This window comes from Microcebus murinus, chromosome 4 (genome assembly GCF_040939455.1).
Source record: "Microcebus murinus isolate Inina chromosome 4, M.murinus_Inina_mat1.0, whole genome shotgun sequence".
Lineage (NCBI taxonomy): Eukaryota > Metazoa > Chordata > Mammalia > Primates > Cheirogaleidae > Microcebus > Microcebus murinus.
In genome coordinates, this window is record NC_134107.1 from 2,566,337 (window position 1) to 2,576,619 (window position 10,283).

A 10,283-nucleotide genomic window follows, 5' to 3' on the forward strand; every position below is an offset into this window, starting at 1 on the left:
TGTGTGACTCTGGGCAAGGCCTCAGCCCTCTGAGGCTCATTTGGCTCCTGTAAAATAAAGTGCTCGTTTCTCCTTCGCTCTGTCATTGTTGGAGTAATATTAATGGTAATACTTAGTAGCTTCCACTAAGCAAGCAGCTTACTGAGCACTTGCAATGGACCGACTGCCCAGTCCTTGCCCTGTTGGGGCTGTCTGTCGGTCCAGTGAGGGGGTGCATTCGCACCCAGGCAGGGTCAGGGCTGGGAGGAGGATTGTGAGCGCGGTAGGAGCCCAAAGGAGGAGCCTGCCTTGGCTTTGGGAAGAAGGCAGTCAGGAAAGGCTTCCTGGAGACACTGGCAGGGTCTGGGAGAGCCCAGAGGGAGGAGGGATTGGGTAGGGGCCAGGACACAGGTGGGGACGGGGAGAGGCCAGTGGGGCCTGGAATTGGGGCGGAGGAAGTGGGACTGGATCCTTAGGGAGCCACGGGAGATGTTCAACCAAGAGGGTCTGAGTTGTCAGTTCAAAGATAATCCAGGCAGCTAGTGCGGGAGTGGTCTACATATGCTGAAACTCAAGGTGGGTACCTCGTGTTACAGTTCTCGTGTTTGCAGTTGCTGTGACAACCTCAGGAGACACGGTCTAAAAAAAAAACAAAAAAACAAAAACAAAAAAACGCAATAAACACTACAAAGAATAGAGGACCTGCGGGCCTTCCCGGAGTTGTGAACTACAACTCCCAGGAGACTTAGTGGGCGCGGCCTCCGCCCACTTCCGGATCTCACTTCCCGTCGCATCCAAGCCCGGGCGGGGTTTTGCTCTCTCAACCGAACTTGATCTCGAAGGGCGGAGCCGTGGCGGCCAATGGGCGCGTGAGTTAGCCGGACATGGCCAATGGGAGCGCGCAGAGGCCATATTATGGGGGCGGGGGTAGAGTGCGGACCAATGACGGAGGGGCGGTGGCGCCATCAGTGTGGGCTGTGCTGTGGCTGGAAGTTACTGTGCGGCGGCGACTAAGGAGGCGGCTGTGGCGGCGGCGGCGGTGGCTGAGGCGGTGGCTGAGGCGGGGACGGAGGAAACAGAAGATGGTGAGGATGGCCGCCGGGCCCGTACTCCCTCTAAATTCGACAAAATGGCGCCGTGGGCCCACCCACCTCTAGTATCCCCCGAGGCCCTTCACCACCCTGCCCAGTCCCTTCGGGCCCGCCCCGCCCCTCATTCTGACCTGTGACCTTCGACCCCCCCCCCGGACCCTGCCGTGACCCTACTGACCCCACCCCAGTCCCCTCTTCCGACCCCTGACCCCATCTGGGATTCCAGGCCCTGCCAACTCATTCATTTCCGGGTCGCAGCTCCCCCGGGGAAATCGCCTGGGGTGGGGATGGGGTCCCCCGAGACCTCCCAGCTCTGGCTGCGTCCTCGGCGCTCCGGACCTGGGCCTCTCCCGTCCCGGGGAGTTTGGGAGGCCAGCCTGGGCGTCGGGGCGGGGGTCGGGGGCTTGACATCTCGCCATGCGGGGCTTTGTCGCCAAAGGAAGTGCGACATCGCCGGCTGCCCGGGTCCCCCAGGGCCCGGACCCCACCCCCGCCACCGTGGGCCACCACCTGCCCCTGGGAGTGAACAGCCCCATCTCTCCGGTGCCCAGGGCCTGTCCCTGTGAAAACGAGGGTAGTCATAGTCCGAACCTTATAGGGTTGTGAGAGTTTGGGGAGCTGACGTCGTAAAGGGCTTAGGACCCGGAATGCTTAGCAGATGAGCTGGGCTGATGACACCCCCTCCTAGCTCTCTCCTCGTCCCGAAGTGGGAATAATCTGAAACTGGCTGTTGGGGGGTTAAAGCCTTCTCTGGGGCACTCGCTCGTGCGGGGATATGGGTCTTGTGCTCTGGGCATCAGCCTCCCCGACTGTAAGGCAGGACGGCGACCCAGCCTTAGAGTTGAGCTAAGGCCCCTCCCCAGGCCCCTGCTGTTGGGCGTCCTCAGGGCTGGCAGGGGTGATGGGAGGTTCGGTCGAGATAAGCGAAGGGCCCGTTGGACCCACCCTGACCCGGAGACCCAGCCATCCGTCCACGGTCCTTGGAATGTGGTGGGGACGGGCAAAAGGAAGACTTCCTGTCAGAAGGAAACAGGAAGTGGGTCCCCAAGCCCGGGTGTTGTCCTTGACTCGTCAATACCGCCTCATCCCCCACACCCATCCTCATGAGAGGATTCTTTGGCTGTGCCCGCAGAACCCCCCCCCCCCCGCAGCCGTCCATGGTTTCCCACCCCGCTCCGTGTGCTGCCACCACCCTTACTTCCCCAGTCCCCTGCCTGGGTGCCTGCCCCAGCCTTTTCCCTGGTCTCTTGTGTGTGTGCCTTGATCCCACACATCCGGGGGTCCATAATCCCAGAAGGGGCTTTTAAAGATGTAGGTCAGATTGTACAACTTTCTAGCTCATAGAACACTTCAGAGGCTTCCAGCTCCCCGCCCCCTACCCCCAAGGCCCCTGCCCACCTCTGTGACCTCATCTGCACCCCTCTTCACCCCTTGGTCTACGAGCTCCAACCACATCAGACTTTTCCCTTGTACTCACTCCATGTTCCGGCCACCCCAGGGCCTTTGCACCCGCTCCTCCTTCTGCCTGGAGTGCTTTTCTTCCTGCGAGCGAGGCCCTTCCTAACTGCAGGAGGCTCCCATGTCTCTCCTCTCTGGGTACAGTGTTTCTTTTCCTCCTCTCGCTTTGGGTCACCTGCTTTGGGTCACTGGTGGGCCACCTGCGGTGGGTGGGACTGGCACACGGGTGTTCAGTGCACGTTTGCTGAGGCAGTAGATGGCTTCGGGGCCCAGCTGTGGCTGGGACTTGCTTGGCTGAGGTGAGGGTTTCCTCTCAAGTCTTGAGGCCTTGTTTTCCAGCTTAGCTGACGGAAGTGTGGCCTCTACTCGGTCTTCATTCAGGTCCTCGGCACACAGGCGCTGGTGCTCACAGCTGCCCTCGCGGGGCCTCTGTGCGGAGCTTTCCCCGCGTTGTCTGGTTGAGACTCCGAACAGCCCCGGGAGGTGGCCCTGTTGTCATGCCCCGTTTCACAGGGGAGGCCAGCAGGCTGGGAGGTCCTCCAGGAGGGCCCGGCCAGCACTGACTGCAGGAGGTCCGGGTCCTGCACCTCTCACCACTCAGCTCCCCGCCCTGCGTGAACCCCACCAGGGGCCCAGGGTTGAGTCCTTCTGCCCTCAGGGAGGTGCCAGTCCAGTGAGGGAGGTGGCCGTGTAAACAGATGACCTTGTCTGGGTGCGAGTGACTCTCTGGAAGAGTCTCCTGAGCTGTAAGTGTGTGTGACAGGAGCCCGGCAGGGGCCAAGCTGGGCCAGGACTGTGCAGGGGGACAGGGACCTCTTCTCACTCTTACGATCTCAGCACCTGCATCACCACCTCGGGCAGGCCAGACCGCTACCCTCCACCGTCCTAGGCCTCTTGCGGCGCCCTAGAGGCACCTGTCCCCATAGCCACTTCCCCATTCACCGTGTGGCTGTTTGCTCCACACCAGTGGCCCTGAGGCTAGGAGCAGGTCTGCTGAAGGTCACCCCACACCCCAGTGCCCTGGGACCTGGCCGGGGCGCGCCGCAGAGTAGGGGCCCGAGAAAACCCTGCTGAATGGACGAAGCTAACGCGACAGTCTCTGGCCGAGTTGGGGCTGGGTCCGGGGATGGGCAGGGAGGCAGGTTTGCGGGACTTTGAGCTGGCCCCAGGGTAGCAGGTCGGCCAGGTGTGAGGGCCGCGTCCTGGGTGGGAAGGGGAGGCCCAGCCGGCCACATTCCAGCTGCCCAGGCTGGCCCAGCAGAGGAGGGGCTGGACTCATGAGGCCACCGCTGCTCCTGCTGTCCCCGAGGGTGGCGGGAAATCATCTGAACAGTGGCTTCCCCTAGGCGGCTCTCCTGGGCCTCAGGGATGGAGCAGGATCGTCCTTCCGGCCCAGGAACCGGCAGGGCCTCCGCACCCTCAGCTTTTAGGCAGGTTTCAGAATGGAAGGAGCTTGGCCTCTGAGGTTGGCCCAGCCTGGGTTCAAATTGGCTCCCTTGTTTTCTTGCTGGGACTGGGTGACCTTGGATGGGTCCATGTAACCTGTCTGCCTCAGTCTCCTTGTCTTTGACAGGGAAGCACCACCTCCTGCCTGGTTGGGTCATGAGATCGTACATAGTAAGGCGAGGTTCAGGAAGGCCCTGTGCCAGGGCGGGGCACGGGGGACCCTAACCAGACGTACCCCTCCCACCCCTCCCCACCGTCCCACTTCAGGCCTGACTGGCAATATCAAGTCAAAAAGGGCTTCTCGGCCGGGCGTGGTGGCTCACGCCTGTAATCCTAGCACCCTGGGAGGCCGAGGCGGGAAGATCGCTTCAGCCCAGACTGAGCAAGAGCAAGAACCCATCTCTACTAAAAATAGAAAAATTAGGGGGGAGGGGGAAAAAAAAAGAAAAATTAGTGGGATGCCGTGGTGTGCGCCTGTAGTCCCAGCTGCTCGGGAGGCTGAGGCAGGAGGATCGCTTGAGCCCAGGAGCTGGAGGCTGCAGCGAACTGCGATTGCAACATCGCACTCTATCCCAGGCCACAAGAGTCTTGGGAAGAGTGAACAGGTTCTGTCGTTGCTGGCTGCCTGGTGCCACTGGGACCTTAAGACTTGGGCAGCTGAGCCTCTTGCCCCAGGAAGCCACTGGCAGGGAGGGGACAGTCTGCTCCCTCTCAGGCTCTGGCCCTCTCCCCATGAGGGGCGCGACCTCTCCCCATGAGGGGCGCGACCTCCGTCCCATGCACAAAGCATCCTCCCCTTACAGGGTAGGCTCGGGCGTTGGGGCTGACTTTGGGGTGTGGGGACCCCAGGAGCAGCCCCCAAGGTGACCAGTCACAGACCTGGTTACTTCAGTCCCTGCGATGTTTTCTGAAAAGCTGAGCTAGCTTTAAAAACCTGGAGAGAACACATTCAGACTTGAGTTTCTGGGTTCGCTCGGACATAGGAAGTTTGGCGAGCGCCGAGCTCCTGTCTCTGCATGGCCAAGGCTCGGCGGGCCAGGCCTGGGCTCCCCGGTCCCTGCTTACTGTCACCCTGGCCAGTGGGGTTTCTTAGGATGGACAAATCTTTCTCCATTCTGGTTCTCTGTCGAAGGTAGACCTCATCATGGGCTCCCAGGAGGGCCCTGTCTCTGCTGCCTCCTTGCTCATCGCAGCTTTTAACAAGTGGCCTATTCTCTCCAAGCCTCAGTTTCCCCCCCTTGCCGAGTTATGGGGCTGTCGTGAGGACCCCGCCCCCAGGAGAGTGTGCACTGTGCCCGGTTGGTTACTTTCTTCTGGTCATGCCGTGTTCGTAGCAGCCGGCTCAGGGATGTGTTCTGGAAAACGTGACCCACAAAGAAAAGTGGGAAGAAGGAAACGGGCCCGTCCCCTGTAGGTGCCCAAGAGCTGACTCCGCACGTTGCCCGGTTCCTCACTCACCATCTTCTATGTCTTCTAGGCAGATTTTTTGAAAGGCTTGCCTGTCTACAACAAGAGCAATTTTAGTCGATTCCATGCTGACTCCGTGTGCAAAGCCTCGGTGAGTGTGTGTTTTGGGGCAGGGAGGGGTCGGGAGAATCACGGGGGGTGGGGGGAGCTGGGGGGGGCATGTGTCCCCCTGGGTTGGGGTCTTGGCCAGAACTGAGGCTGAACGTCAAGCCAGCCCCACCCCACATCCTTGTGTGTCTTCTAGTCTGCAGTGAGGGGCGGGTGCTGAATTGGGGGTGAGGGGACCCCAGGCCCGCCTGCTCTCCTAACCCACCCCTCCTCACCCCTCCTGCAGAACCGCCGTCCCTCAGTCTACCTGCCCACGCGGGAGTACCCTTCTGAACAGAGTAAGTGGCCTGTCGGTCTGTCCCATCCTGGCCGCTGAGGGCAGGGTCCAGAGACCGCCACGGGGCATGCAGAGGTGACCTGCAGCCCCGCCCAGGCCAGACTCGGCTGGGGTTCACGGTTTGGCTACTGCAGGGTTGGGTGGGGAGGGCCTGGAGGAGGTGCGGGAGGGGCCTGTGGGGGCTTGGGCCAGGTGCACGTGCGTCTGCTCCCTCGGGAGCGGCAGAGACCCGCGTTCCGAGGGCTCCTTCGGAGTGCCAACACGCCGCATCCACGTCTGGCCCAGACGGGCCCGAGTTGGCCCTGTGTGCCGCTCATCGGCCCCGTCCCCTCCCATTCGGGTCAAGTCAGACGAGAACTTAGGCCCTGAGATGAGCATTGCTGGGTTGGGAGGCAGCAGAGCAGAGGGCGACAGGGGCCTGGGGTGGGGACCCAGCCAGGCCTGGGGTAGGCCGCGAGGGAAGGGGGTCCAGTGGAGGGGCCCACAGAGCAGGAGGACACGGACGTGATGTGTAACTGGTAAAAGCCAATCCAGGCTGGATGTGGTGGGGGCCCCCGTGGTCCCAGCTGCTCGGGAGGCCGAGGCGGGAGGATCGCTTGAGCCCAGGAGTGCAGCCTGAGCAATATCCCCAGACTCCCGTCCCTTAAAACAGAATCCATCCAGGCCGGGCGCGGCGGCTCACGCCTGTCATCCCAGCACTCTGGGAGGCTGAGGCGGGCAGATCGCTCGAGGTCAGGAGTTCGAGACCAGCCTGAGCAAGAGCGAGGCCCCGTCTCTACTATAAATAGAAAGAAATTAATTGGCCAACTAATATATATATATATATATAAATTAGCCGGGCATGGTGGCGCATGCCTGTAGTCCCAGCTACTCGGGAGGCTGAGGCAGGAGGATCGCTTGAGCCCAGGAGTCTGAGGTTGCTGTGAGCGAGGCTGACGCCACGGCACTCACTCTAGCCCGGGCAACAAAGCGAGACTCTGTCTCAAAAAAAAAGAATCCATCCAAGAGGACATTGCTGGGTGGGGTTCATGGTCACTGGGCACTGCTGTGTGGATTTGTGCTCCTGCAGAGACACCTGCGTGCTGGGGCTTGTCCCCCACCCGAGGATGGGGTCTGCGCATGCAGGGAGCAGGGACCCGAGGGAGCAGCTGGCTCAGGCCTCCGCGTGGCCGTGCGTCCACTCGGAAGTGAAATCGCTGGGCTTTTGGAAGCCTCCCCAGGTGGGGCCGCTGCCTTCCCGCCCGAGAAAGACCATTTAGGGCAGGGACAGGCCAGCGGGCGGCGAGCAGGGCCCGTCCCGGAGGCCAGGCCACCGCAGCCAGCTCCTTTCGCTGCCTCTCCCGTGACTCTCTCTCTCTTTCCTCCTTAGTCATCGTGACAGAAAAGACAAACATCCTCCTGCGCTACCTACATCAGCAATGGGACAAAAAGGTGAGGCACGCGGGCTCCGGCCGGGCCGGGGAAGAGAGCCGCGGTGCCCTGCCGAGGGTCCCGAGTGGGGGAAGCACTGGGGTGGCCCGTGTGGGGCTTTGAGGGCTGCGTAGGTGTTCGCTAGGCAACCCAGGAGAGGGAGGAGCGTCCCCCGGTGCAAGGCTGTGGTGCTCAGGAGGCTGGAGGCCGGGCCTCTGCAGCTCTGGCATTAGGTAGACTTTACTGGTGTGACCTGGAATCTTCTCTGAATGGTGAGGTGCACACGTGCGGTTAAAACACGTGTGTGACACCTGCGGTTAAAACACGCTTGAGACTCGACAGCGTGTGCCTGCGGTGAGGTCATCTCCCCCAGCCCCTGGTGCCCCTGCCCCGCCACCCCGGGGTTGCCTTCCTGACAGGTGGGACTTTTTTGTCTATTTCCCCATGGAAACGTCTGCGTGTTGTTCTGTAATGTGGTCAGTTTGTTTTTTCACCTAACTTTGAGCGTTGGACAGCGACCTGCCCTGGGCAAGGTTGGAAGGGGACCCTGTGAGGAAATGACAGCTTCCGAAAATCCGAGCTGCCCGGCTCAACCCTGGTCCCCCTCCCCGGCCCCACGGGCTTTGACTCCCCCGGCAGGGAGAGGAGGTTTCCCCCAACCCGAGCGCTCCCCTCCTCCGCGGCGGCGTGTGGACGTCCCTGGGTGGCTCCGGGGCCGGGTGGATCAGCTCCGGGTGTTTGAGAAACCGGCCGTGTGTGGGCCGTTGTGACTGGTGGTGGTGACTCCCCAGGGTGCCTAGGAAATGCCGGCCTGTCACTGGCCATGCGTCCAGGCTTGCTCTGGGCAGGGCCTAGCCCGGCAGGTGCTAGGGGCCCCCGTGACCCGGGGCCCCCAGGTCACGATGCCCGCTCCGCACCCAGCTCTGTGACGCCACTGCAGGGGTCTGGGCCGGCGTTGGGGCTCACGGCCCTGTCCTCCCCTGTCCCCAGAACGCTGCCAAGAAGAGAGACCAGGAACAAGTGGAGCTTGAAGGAGAGAGCTCAGCACCGCCCCGCAAGGTGGCTCGGACCGACAGCCCAGACATGCACGAGGACACTTAAGACTCACTCCGCACGGGGCCGTGCCCTGTCTGCTCCTCGATCGCCTGCCCACCTGCCCACGTGTGTAAGCGCCCCGCCCGCCCCCGCCGGCCCCCACGCCCCGCCGTCCACACCACCCCCGCCCTCATAGGAGCCGATGTATTTATTTTCCTCGAGTTTTTATTTATGCTGTGACACGTATCAAGCGTTGGTTAAAGGGGACGTCAGGCCCAGCAGTGTGATGTTGGTAGATGCTTTTCAGAGGAAACTATAGCGTTGTTCCTCACCCTCCCCGCCACCCGGCCACTCCCCCACCCGTTCTCCCCGAGAACCAGAGTGTGTCCGGGGGTCTGGCGCGGGGCTGCGCCGCGGCCGGCGGGCGGCAGGGCGGGGCCGGGCGCAGCTCGCCTGGACAGCTGAGCAGCCTCCCCCCCGCCCACCGGTCCAGGCCTCTGAGACTCGGCCTCGACTCACGTCCCACCGGGAACTATTCCGTGCCCAGGCCTCACTCTGAGCGTGCGTGCGTGCGGGGAGCATCGGCCTTTCCGGATCTTTCTCCCAAGTCATTTTATCATGGACTAGTGCGTGCTCCGTGTCCACCCCAATAAAAGGATCTTTCCTACTCGACCTTGCGTCTTTGCTGCGCACGCCTCGGCCCCAGAGGACGGAGACCCCGGGAGTCGTCCTGCCATCAGCAAGAGGACAGAGAAGGGCCCCCGTGCCGGGGCCCCGGGGACCCCCAGCTGGATTCTCTGGCGGGCTTGCCGCGGCCGCCACGCTCACGGCCAAGACCCGCCTGGGCCGGCCCCCCCACCTCCCCTGTCACGCCGTCCCCGATGACCAGGCCGTCCCAGAGAGACGGTCGGCGGCGCCGAGGATGGAGCCGTGGTCAGTCCCGTGCTCAGGACGCGGCCGAGCAGGGTGGTGTGTGCCCACCCGCCACCGTGGAGACAGCCTGGCCCTGCCCGGGCCCCCGAGGCATGGCGACAGCAGAGACAGCATTTGGCACGCGTGGCCGGCAGCCCGCGTGGCCTGGCCTCGCTGCCCCTGGTCAGAGAGGAGGTGTACCAAGTGCCGTGGCCACTCACCGGCCCCTCTTCCGGCGGCGGGGCCGGGCGGGGCCGAGCACGGGGTGTAGGGGCGTCGGGGCTCTGGGCCTCGGTACTGGGCCTTGGGGTGCTGAGCGTCGTGGCCACAGAGCTGCAGGAGACGGCGGGCTGGGGAAGGGGCGCGCACGCCCCATGTTACCACCGCGGAGGGCCCTGCCCAGCTCTCCCGGGTGGAGCTGGGGTTGGTTCCTGTCACCACATGGGGAGTGGCTGAGCCAGCTTCGCCCAGTGCAGTCACCCAGCTGTGCCGTGGGGCCAACTAAGTGGCTTGGCCTCCCAGCTGTCAGCTGTCTGCACCGCGGGTCTTGTGGTCACAGTGTAGGTGCTCAGGAAGCCCAGCTTGGCTGCGTGCCAGGTGGCCCCAGTCCCAGGGCGGGGTGTGACCCTGCGCAGGCTTGTGGCATCACTGTTTGTCAGTGACTGAGATTGTGGGACTCCGGCTTCCAAGGTCAGGGCCCAGAGCGGGGACAGGTGGCAGCCTCACCCTTCCCCCTGGCTTGCCCAGGCCTCTCCGGCCCCCAGACCCTGCTTTAGGGGCCGGGTCCTGTCCCCCATCGCTGCTCTCTGTCCCTGGCTCCGCCGTAACTGCCGGGTGGTCCTTCCTAACCCCCTCCTGCCCTGGCTCCTTCGGGGAGGGGGTGGCGGGGCTCCCATGGCCATGTCCCGCCTCAGCCTCCCTACCCCCCCACAACTCCACTCCTGGACCCGCCGTGATAGGCCCCCGGGCACACGCCCTCCCTTGCTCCCACTGCTTTGGGGTCCCCTTTACCCCGATGTTCCCCCAGACTCCAGACTCTGCCTCCCCACAGCCCTTTCTCCCGCGTCCAGTGCACCCCGACGTCTCCGCGGCCTCCCGAA

The 10,283-nt window shown here is 63.2% G+C and overlaps 1 protein-coding gene across 3 annotated transcripts; it reads left to right on the plus strand.

Moving 5' to 3' along the window:
* The first annotated feature begins 848 nt into the window (after positions 1 to 848).
* Positions 849 to 8,943, plus strand: DDA1 (DET1 and DDB1 associated 1). Of its 3 annotated transcripts, none has more exons than XR_001151805.2 (6): positions 849 to 1,064; positions 5,452 to 5,532; positions 5,776 to 5,827; positions 7,196 to 7,257; positions 8,227 to 8,401; positions 8,765 to 8,943. XR_001151805.2 is itself a non-coding variant. In XM_012755512.3 (5 exons), the coding sequence occupies exons 1-5, from the start codon at positions 864 to 866 to the stop codon at positions 8,335 to 8,337; spliced, it is 507 nt and encodes a 168-aa protein (XP_012610966.1). In that variant the 5' UTR covers positions 849 to 863; the 3' UTR covers positions 8,338 to 8,943. The 3 variants fall into 3 exon arrangements, 1 of the variants encoding a protein (XP_012610966.1); XR_012918876.1 differs by having other exon boundaries at positions 8,227 to 8,397; XM_012755512.3 differs by having other exon boundaries at positions 8,227 to 8,943.
* The last annotated feature ends 1,340 nt before the right edge of the window (positions 8,944 to 10,283 follow it).